Genomic DNA, 20593 nt, shown 5'->3' with positions numbered 1-20593 from the left:
TCAGACTTAACTTCAACGCACGAGCGCGTGGCCCGTGCACACGCCAGCGTCAAGGAGCGTTGGCCGCTGGGTTTGAGGCAAGTTTCATTTCAGCTTAACCCCAAAGCAAGTGTATTAGTGATTATTCGCCATATTCTGTTCAGACATTTTGTAGTAGTAGCAACAACAACAACTGTAAAGAAAGGAGGTGACGTTGTGAGGTTGAGGAGAGGCTGGACGAATATACGTGGTGACGATGACATTGGTTGTCTCACCGCTTAGGAGCAGTACCAGCGTCACCCAGAAGCAGAAAGGTTTGCTTAGTGCCTCTCCTCACCCTCGCACGTAGACATATAAAGTCAGGATGTCAGCCAATCGCCGTAGACGATTTCAAACACAGGCTTCCTATATGGATACCAGTGGCTTCCCAAGCGACTGATGGTGGCTCGTCTCCATAGCTACGGCCGCCGAAGCACTGCGGTGACTGGCGTACTCTTAATTACTTCGTCATGTTCTTTGAGCGACCAGGCTTTGCTTTTCTAGGTAGTGTTGGAACAGCCAGTAGTGAACTGAGCGTGAACACGAAGCAGGGACTGATTGCAGGAGCTTGTCAAGCCGCTATCATGGCGTCTCAGCGGTCTGTCCTGTCCCAGTCTTGGACTTATGTCGCGGACGTGGTCCCACGCCCCCCAGAGGCTACCACTCCGAAACGGTAGTGTCTGCGCTATGCACGCACTCGAGCGTTACGGTACACTCTTAACTTGGTACCCTTTATTGTAACTTTTAACGAGGAGTAATCTCTATACCGGGTGTTTCACGAAGGTCCCCCTGCTGAATATTTAGTGAACAGCGGGCGCTACAGATTTTTTTTTTTTTTTTTTTCAGTTAGCATTTCTCAGACATCGGCTAGGTGCTGGCTTGTCAGAAGTTTATTTGCATATGCTAATTAATTAATTATTTGTTCTAACTTTCTAAATACGTATCAGATGTTCCTTTGCTGCTTTGAGATGTCCGCTCTGTAACCTTTACGTCTGTGTGGCGGGTAGGAGACAGTAACCTCTGTGTACAAGTGTCCTAGTAACGTTCATAAAAGGTACTGCTCAAAAGTTACTTTGTAACTTCTGAAATAGAAGGTAAAATATTGCAATTCTTGACCCTTTACTAAAGGTTACCAGATTAAGAGTGTAAAGACGGGAAACGCTGAGGCAAACCAGCTTGCGTTGAACATGATTGTGTCTGCTTCACTGGTCGCGCGTTCTGCACGGCCTACCCACGAGTGACTCTCGCAAAAAAAAAAAAAAAAAAAGAAAGAAGAAGAAGAAACATTCGTTGTGTTTAGCGGCTCCAGAAAAGGAAACCGAAAGAACTGAATTAGTTTTCCAACATGAGCCTCATCATGGAGAAAATCAGTTCTTCATTGCACCGTATTTATACGCACTTCTACTTCCTCGCGAGTCCATTTCACGAGTGGTTAAACGCTCTCTGTTCACTGCCTCGGAACTAACGATTCAGCCATGTTTGCGTGCCTGTGAAGAGCACAAAGAGAAGAGCCCCTTATGTAGTTCTTTCTTCACCGCGCTCGTGCTTTTTGCGCAAGCTTGCAGAATAATTGATTCAAAAATGTTAGCTATTCTGTCTGGATGTATGTGTAGGTATGAGGGTTTCCCCGCAACATACAAGCGACCATCTCTTTCGTGGCTACGTTGATGTTGATGTTGGGAAAAGGAATAAAAGCGAGAGATTGAAATAGATATGGATGCGACAAGTTGGACTTTAATTGGTGCTAGTTAATATAGTCGACACAGTGCATCAATAATATTTTCATGGGGTAGCCGCAGGAAATATACTGACGCGAGAAAGCATTTAAAAAGAATGAGATATTCATCTGACACACGGGGCGAGCTTTTCAGTGTATACTTCTACCTAAGACAATAAACATTTGTAGAGCTTGATAAAGGGCGAGAAAGGTGAACAGAATAAAAGAGATGTACCATAGTGTTCAAAATGTCGTCTAGGTGTCCCCAATGAATAAGGAAGTGCGACCACTTGGGTGCGAACAACAAGAGTTTGAACAAGTACATGTAGTATTTCAAACACACCATTAAGCACATTTAGCGGGCTAGTATGTAAATCACGTTCTCAACCCTTCTATACTATGTAGAGGAACCTCTGTGGAGGTCTTCCTTGGGAGTTTCCTAGAGCTTCCAAGAACCAGTATCAGCAGCTCAGTGCTCGCATCAGAACGCCAAGGGTTTGCTCGCTTAGTAGCGCATTTATTAGAATAGATGGCAGTGCGTTAACTCTCATGGGCGCGGCCTGCTACTGCATCCGCCGCTTCGTTGCTGAATATGCCACGGTGACTCTCTACATACTAGTGCTACCCATCGTGACCTTTCTACAAGCACGGTGATCGCAGGTGTAGAAAACACCGTGAGGCCGGGAAATACATACTGTGATTTCACACATTCTGTCGCCATATATGATTATTCGGTTGCTGTGTTGTTTCTACTTCTTTCTCTATCGTTAATTTCACATATATCACATAAGACTGATAGGAATCCCCACGTCACCCCCCTGGTAGGAAGAAGAAAGGTAGAAGAAGGTATACCGGGTGTTTCATTTAAATCCCCGGGCTAAATAATTCGCGGACGGGTGCACCAATCGACGAACTTTCTTTTTTACAAGTATCTGTCCGATACCACCTACAAGCTGCGCGCCGTGTGAATGAGTGGGAGGCGATCATTACTTATATAAAAATTCAAATGAGTTTCGTAAAAAAACGTGACTTCTAAGGCAGGGCGCTGTGCGCATGAAAATGGGTACTACCCCTTTTGGGGCCTTCAGTGGACACCTTTTAGAGAAAAATCTGCCACCGTTGCGGGTCATTCGTTGCTGTAATTAATTGGTTCCGGTTTACATATTTTGTCGCGGCTGGTTGCGATGAAGCGCAAAAGGACGTAATTCATTGGTGTAATTCATAGGAGTAAAGACATAATTCATTGGGGGATACGGGAGTCGAAGAGTGTCCTTTTGAGCGTCACTGCGACCAGCTGCGACAAAAATATGTAAACCGAAACCAATTAATTACTGCAACAAATGACCCGCTCCGATGGCAGATTTTTCTCTAAAAGGTGTCCACTGAAGGTCTCAAAAGCGGTAGTACCCATTTTAATGCCGACAGCGCCCTGCTTTAGAAGTTATGTTTTTTTACGGAACTCATTTGAATTTTTATTTAAATAATGAGCGCCTCCCACTCATTCACACAGTGCGCAGCTTATCGTTGGTATCGGACAGATACTTGTAAAAAAGAAAGTCCGTCGATTGATGCACCCGTTCGCGAAATATTCAGCCCGGGGATTTAACTGAAACACCCGCGGGTATATACTGTCCTCCTTTAGTGTGACGACGTCCCATGATATAGCTATTGCTCCGTTGATGGGTTACTTTTATGTGGTATGCACTTTTTAAGAGCACGTGGTTAGTCTCAGAGGTATGGTTTCGCAGCTGTGGCGTAGCTAGTTATTATACTTTTTGCTCTACCGTGTAGATAAATGGAACGACTGCATACATACAGTTGAGACTACATATAGTTGAGTCATAAGACTGCCTACATATATTAAGTTGTTAGGTACTATCGCACTCCGCAGCGCGAAACAATCACCTTTGCTACTTTATTGCGTGCTGCAGCGTCCCCCGCTGGGATTTCAAGTGCTCTGTGGACCACACACGTGTAGTCCATTACCACTGCGTGTTCGAATAAACCTTATAGTTATGAGAGAGAGAGAGAGAGAAATACATGATGACGATGATATGAAAATTTGATGTAGAGCCCTAATTTGAAGTCGCTAGCCGTCGTATAATGGTATAATCTTATATTGCGTGCTTACGTGAAAAAGCACGTTTGCTCCACTTACTGCTATAGAATTGAGTAATTCGAAATGCTTCCCATAAACCCTGATGTTATTGCATATTCTTGAAGACCAACCGGCTCAGTGAAGTGATGTCTGTGTGGTTGTCTCGTCTAACTTCTTTAGCGCTTTTAAGGATGAACTTTGTCTTATTACACCTTATACATGCTATAACTTTTTTTCCATCTACCGTCGTCCAACAACATCGCCGCCATTCTGCTCCCTGTAGCGAGCGTCATTACGCGGTGGTCAAGTGAAATAAGTTCCGCACAAACTTTCTATGGGATAATCCTGACGCTTCCTGCCATGGTGTAACACATGGAGGTCTAGAGCGTGATTAAGTGTTTCACACAATTTTGGAGGAACAATCAGGAGGTATTCGTAAGACTTAATAAGTTTTAAGCAGACTTGTGCGAACGCGTTACTAGTAATTGCGTTACTTGTAATCAATCACATTTTGAGTAATTTTTCGAGTAATCAGTTACTTTACTGTCAAAGTAATTTTTTGAGTAATCAATTACTTTTCTGAGTAATCAATTACTTTTCTGAGTAATCAATTACTTTTCTGAGTAATCAATTACTTTTCTGAGTAATCAATTACTTTTCTGAGTAATCAATTACTAGGTAATGGATTACTTTTCGGGCAGAGATTAACTTATCTTTCAGATGTTCTGCCCCAAGTCAAGCCCTTCGTGCTGTCATCCTTTGTTGGGCCGTTCTACAATAGCAAGGGGAGGTGAAGTTCCGGATTCCCTAATCTCCTCCTACACCAGTGTGGTGGTACCTGAAGCCTTGGAAATTTAGTGGGTTATGTGGAAGTCCCAGGCAATGTTCTTACACAATCGGGTGAACGTCTTCCCGCGCGATAAATACAGTAGACGTACAGATCTACTTGTCCTAGGCGTGTTTGTTTTTGTGTTATTTCAGCTGTACTGCTGTTGGACCCTTTCTTTTTTCTTTTTCTTTTTTCTGAGGCACTCAAAGACGGGTATAATTTGCGTGAATGCTGAGTAACGACCAAAGTAACGCGTTGCTTTTCTGCTCGTTACTCAATTACATTTGGAGTCGAGTAATTGGTAACGGTAATCAAATCATTTTTCCGTACAACTAACGGTAACGGTAATCAATTACTTGTTTCGAGTAACGGGTACAAGTGTGGTTTTAAGCAATACTGTGGAACAGTGTAAAAGTGCTCAGTGCTGTACAATTCCTGGAGACAACGTGCGACCAAACGGCAAATAACTGAGGCCTGTGTTGTAGCGGTAAAACAGGACCTCCCATGCCGGATCAGGATGAACCTAACAGGGTATACTGAATGCCAATTCAACAACAATAACCACGATTCAATCGATGGTCCTAACCTTGGCTGGCAAACCCGGCTGCCTCATCTCCCATTTGTGAAGGAAACCAGACGGGCATTGCACTTTCTAATATATCCTGTTGTTACTGTATCACAAATATGTTTCTCGATGAAGAACATGCATTAATGACTTCATTCAAAACTTTGCGACAAGTTCATTCAATTTTGAGTTGCGAAACACACATACGCACACATTGTGCAACCCGCATAATTTCCAATTACTTATAATCACGTATTTCCCCACCAACCCCCAAAGATCTTACGACAACCACCCACCTCCGCGATGTTCCGAAATTAATCTCTGCTCATAATTACTGCAAAACAAACATGTTAGCGTCATGTTTCCTTTCTCTGTATTCCAAGAAGATGCCAGTTAATAACGAATATTACTTGTCCGCAATTACATTTTTCTTCTACTGTACGAAGTAAACCACTTCGTCCATTTCGGAACGTGTCCCATCAGATTAACAATTACGAACGTGGCAGTCACCATCCATTTTCGTACGACTCTATTCCCCCAAGGTTATACGCCAAGCTTGACGCCTGGAACGCGTCTAAACACGATTTTGGCGCAAGACCTAATCCGTGCTGCTCATTTAGTATATTCATTTGTTGCCCAGTTATAGATTTTGTTTTTCTTCTTCGCTAGTTGTTTGAGGCAACAGTATCTCTTCAACGGCTTGTTGGTTTATATATAGCTTGTCGAAGTACGATTCTCTGGGATTCGAAGAGGTCGTAGTGGTCAGACTGGGTGGTCTTTGTCCAGTACGTGACCAGAGAACTAGGCAACTTTGCCGAGACCAATAAAAAAAAAAAAGAATGTTGAAAACGTCACGATGCCGATGAGCAATTTACGCGTAATGAAATGGGGGCCTAACCCTTTTTCGTGTTGCGTTCAACCGGCTGCTCGGCACCTGCTGAGTTCTCACTCTTGAGAGATATCCGGTTCGTAAAGTCCATCGTATTCTTATCTCGTCGTCTTCTAACATTCATGGGGCTTCAAAGTGTCTATCGGTTTTTATCCCTCCCAAGTAGTCGTCGAAAGGGATAAGAAAGCCGCAAGTGTGTGCCCGTCGTGCAAGATGGTGCTTTTGAACTCGAACATAGTCACCGTGCGTGTCCCTTATTGTTGTTCTTTCTTTGCGTCTTTTGCCCAGTTATCTTTTTTTCCTTTTCTTCTTTCTTTTTCATTTTCTTTTCTTTTCTTTTTTGTATTGTAAAGCTCGTGAAATGATTTGTCAGGCATTTCAGCGGTTTTGCTGCTTTTATTGATTTATATTCGACCGAGTGAGCTCAGTAGCAGCGACACATGAATCAAGAGAACGGGCGTCTTTCGCATATTGATGTTTTAAAACGTTCGGAAAGCAGCCAGTCGGTGGTATAGCGTGTTGTAATTTTTTACGCTTACAGCGTGACCAAAACTAGCGACGGAGTGTAGTTATATGTCAATATCTTTCCACATGGCAGTTTCGAACATCGTGGACCTTAGCATTTGCAAGGATGGCAACCTGGGCATATTTACATGAAAGTGCCTACTCCGGACTACAATCAATGTAATTTCTTTGATTTTCTGTTCTCAGTCCACCCTGCTCGAAGTCTCCACAACGCAAAATATGAATACAGCTCGGGCATCCACGAATTTTCGAAAAAAATCGGCGTTTCGGATTCTCGAACACCAGGTGGCGTCACAACGAGCTCTCTCATCTCCCTCTTATAGCAACAGCGCACGCGCCCTCTCGGTCTCCGCTCCCCGCGCCACGTTGGAAGACTGCGAGCAGAAACTCTCCTGAGGGGACGGAAATTGACCTTGGAGGAGCAACGTTGCCAGATGGATGGCAGATCCCGCGCATTGTCACCCCATACTTCTTCAAACTAGAAATGAATTTTATAACGTAAATTGGGTAGGATACTGAAGACATGTGACTTGCACGTGACATCCGTGAATTTTTGTGATTTTTTTATCCCGTACTAGCGCCGCGAAGCAACTGTGGCTATGCGCGGCGTACGACATGGACAGAAGAAGAGAGAACATCAGGAAGGAGTGGGGGACAAAGGCGTTAGTGTGCGTACTGGGCCAACTTCAGGGGGAACTGTTCCGACATTCGTCGTGGATGTCCGCCGGAAATCCCAGGGAAGGCCTCGGACAGCACAGCTGGTGGTAGGATTTGAACCCACCACCTCCCAGTCTTCAGCACGACCTTGACTGCTACCAACGAGCGAACGCTTTTACCCACTCGGCTAAACCGCTGGGTTTTTATTCTCACCCTGCACACCCGAACGAGTCGCAAACAGAAAAAGCTCTCACGTAGCATTTGTTAGTTAGTTTTTTTGTTCTTTTTTGCAAGGAAAAAAAAAAGAGAGGAGAAATCGAACTCGTCTCCCGACTTGTTCTGCTACTCATAACCAATTCTTAACCCCCCACCCACACACCCCAAAAATACTTCTCATGTGCTCTACTCGCCAGTTCGCTATTCACTATTCACATGTTCGCTATTCAGAAGTCTACTATTCACAATTATCCCAAGATCATGCAGAGATAAGCCTCGAAGGATTTATCCATCCCACAGCTCTGAACAAATTTCACAAGTGCCGCCAAGGCAGCATCCCTCGTGTTCGGTGCCCGAAGTCCCAACACCTTCACTATATCGAAGACTCTGCTGTCTTAGTCGAGAAAGTGTAGCTTTCAGTGTAGCTGTTTGAGACGCATACCTAGTGCAGTGCATTATAATATGGTCGCTATCCTACACCGTTGCACAACCCGAACAATTCGATGAGTCGGCTCTTCCAACTTTATGAGCAGAATGACGGCCACATTCAACCGACACCGGTGTTTCGTCTTTCTTCTTTTTCTTCCTTTCATAGCTTTACGTTCCCGTATAGCGAAACAAGCAAGTTCTATAGACGTGAAGCCACCCCCATATTCCGAAATAGTCTCACCGCCTTGGGAGGGACACAGTCGCAGGTATTTGTACACTCCCCGAGAGCAGATATGTGGGGCAGTCAACAGACAAGAAGGGGCAGCAGCTCTGTCCGCACGAGCGACTGAGATGAGATGGCACGCTGTGATAGTAAGCAAGTATGCTTCCGAATGGGAAACAACGCACTATAAAAGGACACGTTCTGCAGTGAACGTATAAAAAGAATCGCAGCTTCACAGATGTAGCGAAGGATAAGGACACGAAGTAGAAGGTGCAGCTCAAACGTCTGTACATCCCGGGCCGTTTTAGTATATTTCCCCTGAGGCTCGCTAAATGGTATTTCTTAAGCCTGATAAAGGGGTGAGACCTTTGGTGTCGAAGGTTAATTAAGTAATCGCTTTGTGAAGCGAACATTGTACAGATTTAATGGGTATCCTGTTTGTATTCGTGAGGTTGCTTTCGATGAATACGTATAGCTGTTGAACGGGAATCGATTGTGTCCATGCGTTGTTCCTTATATTTGTATACCGGCCATGAAGACGAATGGTTTCCGAGAGTTCGAGGATGATAAATGTTCGTTGAAAAGGATTGCAACTGTTGCAACAGTTCAGCACGTCTAACAGGTTTGAGGCATTCTCCCGTTGCTATTACGTGTGTACCAATACTTTTTTTTTTTTTGCAAGGCAGTGTTGCCAACTTGAGGACTTTACCAGGATGTCCTCTTTTCCTTTTTCCTTTCTCATTTCCTTCTTTTTAGGCAAGCTTTAGCTTATGAGAAGGCGCTGAAGCGCGAAAAAAGGAGAAGAGCAAAATAAAAAAATAAAAAATATTGAGCCATGAGGTGCATTTAATTTCGTGTGTGGTATAAGTTTGATATGCTGAGCCAAAGACTGAAATGCATTTCTCAATCCATCACTGTCACCACCTTTACGTCAATCCACTTTAACAAACCGTTGCAACAAAATTATTTCCCGATAAGTGATGAGCTTGGTTTAGTTATATCACATACCTTTCACGCAGCATAGTTCCCTGTGAAGCCGGCCCAAGGCGTTCCCCCTCGAGCAACATAGCGGCAGGCAGACAGCTCGGCCACTGCACGCCACCAGATAACCTCATATGGCATTCTGCTTTGTAGTACGCGTGTCTTCTTTTTTTCGTTTTTTTTACTTTCATCTGCTGGAATATTCATTGAAGTTTATTATATGCAGGCCGCACACCATTGACATGGACGTTTGCGAATGAGAAACAAACTTCGAACCAATTTTGATTTGTCTACCGCAAGGTTCAACGGCAAAAGACGTTTTTTCCCATCTCGGTCGTTGCCTGTATCCATAGAAAGAGGATGAATGCTTAATGTCGATACCGTTGCTTGATTCATGCGTTCCTACTTTTCTCGCATGGAGCTCCACAAAAGAAAAAGGCTTCTCTTTTCTTCATCTTTCTTGTCTTGTCTCAGTTATCTGCAGGTGCATGCATCACGTCCCACGAACTTCTATCTCGTGTGGATCAAACCCTCTTCTTATTTTTTTGAGCAGTATCTTTTGTTTCCTCTATTTATTTATTTTCCTCTCCACAGTCTGCCTTCGATCGTCGGCAGCCAATAGACGTAGGAAAATCCTATTGGCGCACCTGCGCCTCACCGTCGCTCGAATTGATCGAATTTGATTCAAAATTGACCGTCCTTTTCTTGCAATCCGCAGCCATAGCCCCACATGCCCGAACACGGCTTCTTCTCGGCAATCCAAGAAAGCGAAACGTAAGGAAACTGTTCTTAGCGCACCTCCGAGATTGCTTTTCTTCTTTTTCCTAGACTAGAAAAAATTGCTTCTAGAAGGCGGCGTTTACCTGTACGACAGGAGAAAAACTCGTCAAGAAAGTTTGTCTCCCGTGAGCGGAAAATGCTGCGAATCTTTTGGCTTTTATTCTTTGTTTTTCTTACGGTATAATATCATCGGTATACTTGTGTTGTTTTTGTGCTACACATCAAATTCAGAAGTAGCCATTTATAGATAAGATGCATCCGCAATTCGGTGGTCTCAAGGTGGGGGTGATATCCCAAGGTGGGGGTTCGAACCTAGGGCTACATCAACTTGATAGCTTTATACAAGTTGTTTAGACTCATCGTCCTCAGCGAGGGACCTTAAATACAATGCCCCACGCGACCAAGGGCGCCGTCGCGGGAGAGCAGTCCCCCCCCCCCCCCCGGCTTCAGCAAGTAAATATTGCCGTTGCAACACAATCGCAAATCATGATTCCTTTTTTTATTCTCTACGTAGACAATGTAGCTGCGGGCGCAGTTGACGCACAGAATGCGATGCAGCTCCCGTACCGTGAACCCCCCTCCACAACATTCTGCCCCCCCCCCTGAAAACAATCCTGGCAGCGCCCGTGCACGTGACCGAGATTTCACCTCACGTTCAGGTGCCCAGTTGCGGGTAGAATTTGTTGGTAGAATTGTTGGGTATGGTGATAGGAGAACGAAGTGATATGAGTTAAGAAGTTCACAGAACAATATAGGGGTCCTGGGTGGCTGTGCAGTACAGAACAAAAAGTGGGTGAAATTGGAGGGGGGGGGGCGAACACCAACAGGCACGGCGAGAGTCCTCGGTAAACATACTATAACAGTAAAGCTTCTGGAGCATACCGGTCGCGGTTAGGAGCTGCGTAAACATTTCATTTTGAGGACCCCGACGGTGTTCCACTGAGTTCTGACAAGGGCCTACAAACGCAGCCATGTTGAATGGTTTACTTACGATGCTATTCAACTGAGCATGAAGTATCCGTCTCGACGTTCCGTCTAGCTAACATTCTTTGAGGACGTGCTCAATGTTCGCCACGACACTACGGATGGAGCATAAGCTTGAGCTTTATTGCGTTTTATTTATTTGCCAAAAATTGCTACACTTAGCGAGGGAGGGCCTGTAGCAAAGCTAGAAACTGGGCCTCCCAGCGGTAGACACAGTAAACAGTGGCCAATACAAATACAATGTGAAGATAAGAAACATAGGAGCACGTGAAATGATGGCAGGTGACAACGTACGTTACAGGCAATAAAAGAAAAACAACATCAGAAAAAGTTTGAACAAGGGTAAGGGATTGTGAGTACGTGTCACGGCAGGATGTGAATATGAAATGTCCGAGAAAAAGTAGTTTTTCAAGGCGGAACGAAAATGGTGGAATGTCCTTGACGTTTTTATCTGTGAGGATATGATGTTCCAAAGTGTACCAACAACAACAACAACAACATAGACGAATGGATGATGATGATGATGTGGGATGTTTCCCTGCGTTGAGTGCAGGACCCTATCCCATTACAAAAAGGTTCACATGAAAGGATGACGAGGGAAGGAAATCCGTACAGTTCGTGAAGGAGGCCGGTGGCCCTCAGAAAGGAAAGAAAAGCTCCAAGTGCACGGCACTGATGTCCAGGGTTACTCCATTGGCCGAGAACTTCGCAGATGTTGTTGTGTTCCAAAGTGTAGCAGTGTATCAAAGTATCCTATTTTGTACTGCAGTTGTGGAGGTGACGGTACATTGAGGGGAAATCTGTTTAGAATGGATGCAAAGTACCGTGATAAACGGTCTGGAACGGAAAAAGACAAATTTTTCCTCCACCGAATACATGAGAGATCAGTTCGTGATACCCCGACACCACTGCTTGAAGAAGGTTCGCAGCATAATCTTATACAGTACGATCGCTTTCGTGCAAGTAAGCTGGCGCCCTGAAAATTTTAGGACAGAAAACCCTTTGATGTCGTGCAAGTACTTGGCCTGCTCTCCATCGATAGACTGCAGGGCTTCACTTACCTATGTTCTTGAGGTCATAGAGGAGGAGACATCAGTCTAACATCTTGCTAGTCATGTGCTTTACGTAATCGCTCTGCGGTAGCCAATCCCACACTAAATGAGGTCTACATCTCCATATTTTTTTTTCTACTACTACTATCATCATCATCGTAAATCCACGGACCAAACACCGTGGCCCCGCATATGATCATAGTTGTCTTGCAACGTAAAGTCACGAATATTATCATTATTCCATGGGTCTGACATCATTCTGGTCTCGTTCTCCCTCTTTTTTTCTTTTTCTTTCTTTGTTTTCTTCTTCTTGGTTCTAGAAATTATTGTCTTGAATTTTGTGCGTGGGTCCGGTTACATCGCTGATCCGCGCGGATATTCGCGCTGCGTCCCGGTTTGCGGTAGACATATGGCGCTCTGAAAACCGTACACCTCTGCGGTGCGCGCTGATATGCGGTGCGCTAATATCCAAATTTTATCCACAAAAAGGCATTAGTGTACCTGGTGACATCATCCAGGTGGACTCGTAATTGAGGGTGCGCAAATCCAAAGCGGTGTCGAAGGACGTCACCCTATTCCTGTGCCATTAATTTATTGGACAATAATTGTGGATGAAATAATGTTCCCCAGATGGTCTGCATGCTGAAAAGTGAACACATTTGTCCCATGTGGATTTTTTCTACAAATACGATCATCGCGGATGCGATCGCGAAATCTCACATGCGCGTGTATACAGTGCGGATGGGGATAATGTCACTGTTAGCCGCGCTTGCCTCTAACTATAACTTCAAAATCAATCGACATCTCCTTGGTTTATCCGCAAAAGCATGTTGGCAGCAGTTCTTGGCTGCCTCGCGGTCCTCATGAGTCATGAGCCACCGACGTCTTATTAGTCAACGTACTGTGCACTATGCCCTCACGTTCGATGCGTGTCAGAACCTGGCGTAATTAAAAGAACTGCTTAAAAGTTGCTGCTTACGCATGAGGAATCAGCGAGGAACAGGAAGTTGCCGCTTGCGGATGATGGATCGGCCTTTCCGGAAAATTCTTCTCCCACGCTTCTTTCTGCGGCAAATTCTTCCTGTATGCAGTGCAAGGCCTCGCAGATATTGTTTTGTTATTGCATCGGCAAGCAAGCCTAAAAGAAAGAAAAGAAACAAAAAAAAAAACATGCTACACTACCCAGGCCACCAGAAGCGAACGGAATGCAATTATTGAGGCTCGTAGAGCCATCTTCCATGAATGAATATCGATGGCCGGAAAACCTTTGGGGTTAGTTGCTCTTGCGGTGCGATCAGCAGGAAACAATCAGCCTTGCATAGTGTTTAAGCACAACGCTACGGAATAACGTAATAACAAGGATAACGAGGATACTTAATATCTGCTAATAGTAAATGATAATAAAAGATACTTTTACTGGCTCGCACAGACTTCGAAGCAAGCTCACTGTGTGGCGTTGCAGCATAGACCAATCTCATCCAAGCTTTCCGGCGCCTTAGCGGTTCAGTTTACAGTTTGCTTCTTTCCTCTTGGTGTGTTTTTATTCGTCCTGTTACGACACGTTTACCGAGTCGATTTAATCTTCTCCTCTTCAGGACGTTCACAGAAAGGCTTTACGCCAGTTCAAAAAAACTTACGAGATTAAAGAACTGCTCGAACGGGAAGTTTTCACACGTTCTGCAGTTTACACTGTCACATTTTCTAGCTAACTACTATTCCTGGTGGTACCAGTACATGGATAACCAATCATTTCGCAAAATAATAAAATAAAGAGAATAACGATTAGACTCGAAAGTGCTAAGAGCTTCAGGAACATTGACGAAGGTAAGAAAGGTACTTTCTTCCACTTCTTCGCCGTCTTACCTTAGTTGCTACTTTGCTATGTCGTTTATATATTTACTTATTGAGCAAGTTCAAGTGCGGTCATCCCGAGTTTATCGTGCACGACGTCTTACTTCAGTCACGCAATGTCGTCTAAATCCCGCCCAACAGCAAACATCGTACAAAGCTACACTTGCGGAACAGCTCACTTCGGCAGCCGGTGATTCTTGCCTCTTGCTATTTCCCAACCTATATGTTAGCAACAACAACAAAAGAAGAGGGCCGCAAAAACATACTTTGGGCCTCATAATGCACTGGAGATTACATTCTGCTCCCGGGCCAATATCTGCGTACTCAGATTAAGAAAGATTCTACAGTAGAACGCCTGGTTCCCAATCAGGGATATAATACCGTCTGAGCATCGAAGTACGTGCATCCCAGGTACGGATAGCGAAAGTGCTGCGAGCTGCATTGCGACAGCTTTATGCGGGCATGTAGCCTGTCGCGGTGCCCTATATGGAGTGTTTAATTAAGGGACTATGCGCTTTTTACGGTGATTAATGTTGTCCCGGTTAATTATTTTCGGAAGACTTTCGTTGACGTTCGAGCACATGTACGCGGGTCAATGCGCGAGCATATCAGAGGCGGACCGAGAGAGGAAGTGGAAGGGGCTAGTAAAACAAAGAAACAAAAACGCGAGAATTAGTTTTCGAAATGTTTTAATTTCGCTATAGATTCCAGTTACATTGACTTGAACTACATTTCTACGAGGTTTCCATCATAATTGAGGCACTTGCCGTACGGGGTATCCGTTTTTGTATCCGCGCATCGCAGAATGATGCCGGGAGATGTTTGTATAAGGTGCCGTCAGCCTGTTCAAGGACGGCGTCTCGGTGCACCAAGGAGAGGGGGAAAAGGGAAGGGCAGCTGCTGCCAGGATATGGATATTTGATTTTTTAAGAGGTTGCTGTTACGAAAATTAATTATTTCAGTATATGATGGAGAAATAAGTCGAAAATTTAAGTTCAGCTCCACGACTATACCCCGCGTAATAGAAGCATATCCCGAAAATATTCCTATATCGTTTGATTGCCGAAGTGAGCGAGTGAGTTGCTTTACGTCGCGACACAGCTGTGATCATGAGCGACGCCACAGTGGTCGGGTCTACGGATTAATTTCGTCCACCTGTTTTTTTTTCTTCTGTTTTTTTTAACGTGCGCAGAAATCTCAGCACATAGCACAGCGTATTTAATGTCCTTCGCTGAAGACGGCCTGTCAAAGGAACTCGCACCCTGCCACCAAGTTGCTGACGTCCTCGGCCAGGTCCGAACCCGCAAACTTTGGAATCAGTAGGCGCACACGCTACCAACCGAGCTAACGAGGCCGGTATTCCCGAAGTTAAACGATCAGGATAAAGTCATGCAGTTCAGTACAGAGTCCACATGGGTCGAACCGACGCGCGCCTTCAAGAGCGCCGAAATCGCACACGATAAAACGGTTTGACATCACCTCATAACAACATCTGTCTGTTTTCTGTTTTACCGGGGTTCTTTTTTTTATTTTTCTTTCCCTGAGCAAAGTCATAATGGCTTACCGTTAATGACCCTCCAGCTAGAAATTCTTTGCGGCAAAAACCGCTCATGGACAAAGAATATAAGTATCGAAAAATCGCCTTCTCAACTACATACCTACCTACCCTGCAAATCTTGCATCAAGAAGACGCGACTATTTAGACCCAACCGCCTTTACGTGTGCCCTTCTTATTCATCCCCCCCCCCAAACACACACACCTATTTTCTATATCGTCTGTCCCTCCAGGCAGCAGCACCGTTTTATTTCGGCACCTATATCGTGACGAGCGATTGGATGATAGCGTGTACTGTGCAAACGTGTAATTTAGTGTACGAAAACGGTTTACCTTTTGGCGAGTCCGACTCTGTAATTAGGGGGACCCGAGCGCCAAATCTTTCACTTGAAATGAGACTTCGGGGGCAACATATTTGACCCCAACACGAGGTAATAAGCACGTTCGGCTTCCGGAATTCGGTCTGTTTGTTCAAGCAGAGTGGTTAGTGCATCGGTTCGGCTCGAAGGGACAAAAACTGTGTGCGTGTGAAGTTATAAGATGGTTCGCGGCTGTTCTGTAATCTGTTTTAGCTTATTCATTCATTGACTGAAGTGCGGCGTTCAACCAAGAGCAACGTCGCCTCTGCTTCTCCCCACTTTATCGCATTTTGTCTTCGCGTTTTGTTCGAGTTTAGCAGATTGCCGATGAGTTGTTGTGAGGCGTCCCTGAACTGAGCAGGCAATACCTCCCGAGCAGATGCAGAATGAACGGCAAATGTCGGCAGTTATTATTACGTATTATTATTTGGTATTTATGCCTCAAATGATGAGTAGGACGCCACGCAATAAAGCTTTCAAAAGTCCGCCGCACGCGCGCTGCAAAAGTACAACGCACACGCACATACGAAGGTATATACATAAATCTGCAATGATAACTGGGTATAGTGCAATCCCACGAAACGGGGTTGGAGGATGATGGCGGTGGCGTGCTATTTCCGAGCTATCTGCCTGCCGGTTGCGATGAAGTGGATGTACACCCTTCTATGCATCCAATCATGCGCTTCATATTTGAGTTTCCACGCGTTGAACAACAGCGCATCATAATTATATTTCCCCCTTCTTCTTTTCTTTCAGTTGAATTCAATTCATACTCTATGCATTCCGCACACAAAGCCCGAAAGAATCATCTCAGAGGAGCCCTCTTTTGTCGGAAAGGAGCTTCCCCAACAGGCTAGAGTCTTTCTTGCTTGTTTCTGTGCTACAGCATTCTTTTCTTTATGAATATGTAATGCCGTCGAGTGATATTACCCCGCAGCAATGACCCGTACTATGCATTCGATGCGTGCCACGGATTGCATACGTTATTCAACCAAGTTAGCCTTTTCATGACTGCTCCTTTCAAGGCATCCGGCATCCTTGCCCTCGTTGATGCCACCCTATTGTACCCGTCCTTATCAAAACAGCTGGTTTGGAAAAGTCTTACGCGAATCACGTTCACAATACGATTAATCGTTATAATGACTGAGGCACGTGCTAAGATAAAACGTGCGATTCTTTTAACGCTACGAGGTGTTGAAAGCGCCTCGGTATGCGCCTTCGTCCCCATCGTTAGCCTTCACACTTAACAAACATACCACTTGAAACGCCTTCAATTTATTATCTCCCGCTCAAACAGACTCCTCTCGTAAATACACGCCATCATCTTGTTATACTGCTTTGTTGATTACTTTCACTCCCATTCTGCCTGACTGAAATCTCATACCGCACATCCAGGTGCGGTTCGTTTAATTGGACCTTGATTGGAGTTCTCGGTGTTCTTAGGGGTTTTGTGGAGCGCTAGTTGCGCGTTTGATGCGCCGAATATCAAGTTGCTTTTCTACGTGGGCTTTGTGTGGGTGGTACGAGGTCTAGGAAGTGTGTCCACCCCTGTTTATGTGGGCTTTTTGTTAGAGATAAGGTTGTTTGCATTCAGATTAACTCTTTTCATGTTCGAGGAATGGGGTGTGATTATGGGAGTGGCTGATTCGTTTGATAGGAGCAGCGTTAAGTGAATGTAGCAAGAGGTGATTAAATTATCGGTGTGAATGGGTGCTGCGAGGCGTTAATCAGTCGGTGCTCTTTGTATTAATAATAGCCTCATATGCGGAAGACACCTTTAAGTTGTGCCGCGGTTCAAAGCTGTTGTACGTTGAGGAATTTCACAGATTTCACGCCTTTGCAACTGAATGATCACAGTTTAACTGCCGTTGCGAAAGCGACCACTATAACGAAACGTGATTCCATAATACAGTCAGTATTTATCAAGTGTGATTATCACGGACCCAACTGTCAGTACGTTTCATAAAAATCGGGATGTCATCGTCCAAGTGTTCTTACCAATTCCGACGGAGCAACATTTGAGCCATTTCTTCGGCCTAGACTGTTTCCAAAATAACTCATTTTTGCCCACTTGCTTTGCCTCCTTCTCAACACGCCTCAAATTCATTCAATCGAATTTATCTCCTCAAGCCTACTCACCACGATTACGTTGATGGCCTCTCCGACGAGTCTCAAGTTTCGGGATAGCACTTTAAACTTGCTCCGATATTGCTCTGCACGTATACAGCGAAACCAAAAAGGAACTCGCTCATAACATCCAATCACCTTTCCGAATCCTATAACCATCCATACAGGCACTATATACTCCAACATCCTATGCAGCTTTACAGGTATTGCGTTGCCGCAAAAGATATCGGAATTCTCGTTCGAGATATAAAATCTTCCGTTGATCTCGCAGAAGCGCGTATAGCACTTTCTTCGTGTACGTGTGCTTGAAGGTCCAAGTGACTTGGCTTTCGGCGGGACATTTTCTCCTACCGTTAGATGTTTTGATAGGGTATTTCACGGGGTGTTCTTTTTCGTTTTGCAGTGAACGTGGACGAGTTTCTCAACTCCCTGGATATCGATTCGCTGCAGATCGACGACCTCAGTCGGAAAGGCAGCACGGCGTCCAGGGGAAGCCGCAAGAGCTCCCGGTCGGACGTAAGTCGCCCGTCACGCATCACACCGAACGTTGTTCGAGATAATTATCGTGAACACTTTGCAATCGAGTATGCTCAATATGTAAATGTATTTGGGTTTGCCGCTGCATGGTATCACAAACCACAGAAGTTCACACTGTATCACTCGGGTACCTTTGCTACTGCATTTTGGAGAGGGAAACGATGGTGAAATCCTCCTCCCCCATGCAAAGCTCCCACAGAACCCTTCCCGAATATTTCTTTTCTTTTCTTTCTTTCTCTTTTTTTTTTTTTTTTTTTTGCCACGCTACTCACCTGATGAAGGACGGACTCCGTCCGAAAGCTTGTTTTTTTAGTAAAATAAATGTCTCAATATATTTAAATACTTATCTTATTCACTTGCGAGTGCTAGACTTTTCCATGATAGGCAAGACTGAGCGATGGGCAAGACACGTAAACAAACACAAACACGAAGGCTGGACTTTTCCCATTTTTTGCCTGCAAGTTCGAAATCGTTCAAAAATTAGGAGCGCTTACATAGTGCTTACACAGAACACAGAATAGAAGACGAAGTGATCAGCGCTTCAGCTTTAAAAGAAAAAGTTCACGAGTGACAATGATAATAACTGCTTGCTGATAACGTCCATGTCAGCTTTTACATACTAGATTGGTGCTATCGAAGGACCGAAAGCAAAATGGAAAAATGAATTGCAAGTGGGGCATGCAGTCGAAGACCGCCAAGCTGTACTGGAGCTGTACTGGAGCTGGAGTGGAAAAGATACCAGCAGTTCCGACTTCTAGTTTATAAACGCCTTCTATAGCGGTGGACGATCGACACTCAATCAATGATGTTGCGAATGTGATTGCGAAATGTGATTTCAATATGCACAACACACAGAGTATTCATGTAATGCACACATATTGCACAGTGCTTGCCATGAAACAAAGAAGCGTAAAGAAACACAGCATCCGTTGTGCCGTACTTATGCTGGGGCTCATCTGAGTTGCCTATGATTGCGTCGTAGAAAACAGCTCTGTAGGTCTATACGCCTTGCAGCTGCATACAACAGCCCTGACGCTTCACACACATGCAACAAAAAAACCTTCACCGTAAACGTACTAATTCAACCATAAGACACATGTACACAGCGCAGGAAATCGCAATCGTATCCTCAATATTTCACTCTGAACCAGTAGCTGCGCTATCTCCTTATCTACGCACCTGCAAGGCAATGCAAACGAAACCGTTTCGTTATTGGCCCGTTTCGCTCTCCCCTTTAATTTTCTTTATTTTTTATCGGCGTGAGGGAAGTTTAATCCGTTCGAGTCATAAGGAAAGCCTCACGTTCATTAAGATTCGGCGCCATGACGCAAGATAGGAATGTCGGCCAACCTGTTACCAACTGCACGCGACCGCCCGCCGTTGCCGTCGTCTGCGTGAAAAATCGGGGCGCGTCTGCTTTCTAGAAACAGCCGGTGTCGTCTGTCACACTTGTCGTTCGCATGATTTGCCTCCGTGTTGGTGGCGCATTGGCTTTGCATCTCGTTATATAACGGAGACGATGATGTTCATCCGTGTGCGTGGGAAGTTGGAGTCTCGTTGTTTGGTTACTGTTTCTTTTTATCTTTTTTTTTTTGTTGTCTAGATATCCGAAACATGTACAGACACACGTTTCGTAAGCTTAGTCGTTTTCACGAATATATAGATGTTTGAAAGACAGATGACGATAGATTTTAAGGTCATATATATGCAAATACTGGACAGTTGTCTGTCGGCAGGTCTGTTCTGCTCTCGAATTTCCTTCATCACTCTCGCGGAACAGTTATCGTTCCAGATATGAAGTAGCGGCATTTGGTCACTGCAAGTGACTGGAGTAGCCGACCCAACTGAGAGTTGAGTTGAGTTGAGTTCATAAGTTCAGAGTCAGCGAGAGTTCAGCCAACAGAGTTTGAGCGAACATCTATCCGTTTTCCCATCGCAACGGACCAACCAACAAAATATTTTTTTTTTCTGCGTATGTTTATTTCCAGTACTTCAGGAAATACACGAGGGTGGCGGTGTGGTCTAGTTGGTAGGTACTGTGGGAAAACCGTGTTTCCACAACCTCGGGTCGTCAGTCCGTCCGTTCCGTCGCCGAGGAAGACACATCAAGCAAAAGGTTCAAACCACAAACAAGGATTTATTGCATACCTTAGCGAACAGAATACGGCCGATACTCCCAGAGTAACAACTGGCTCAACTTC

At 44.8% G+C, this 20593-nt stretch overlaps 1 protein-coding gene across 1 annotated transcript in view; it reads left to right on the top strand.

Moving 5' to 3' along the window:
- LOC135394585 (FRAS1-related extracellular matrix protein 2-like) overlaps positions 1–20593 on the top strand; it is a 263630-nt gene that overhangs the window by 119265 nt on the left and 123772 nt on the right. Inside the window, exon 14 of the mRNA XM_064625401.1 lies at positions 18259–18371. Coding sequence (XP_064481471.1) covers positions 18259–18371 — 113 coding nt within the window. The remainder of the gene's footprint in view (positions 1–18258; positions 18372–20593) is intronic.

Source organism: Ornithodoros turicata, chromosome 5, assembly GCF_037126465.1.
Source record: "Ornithodoros turicata isolate Travis chromosome 5, ASM3712646v1, whole genome shotgun sequence".
NCBI classification, from domain to species: Eukaryota; Metazoa; Arthropoda; class Arachnida; order Ixodida; family Argasidae; genus Ornithodoros; species Ornithodoros turicata.
Note: the sequence above shows the minus strand (reverse complement) of the source record. Positions and strands in the feature narration are given on the sequence as shown.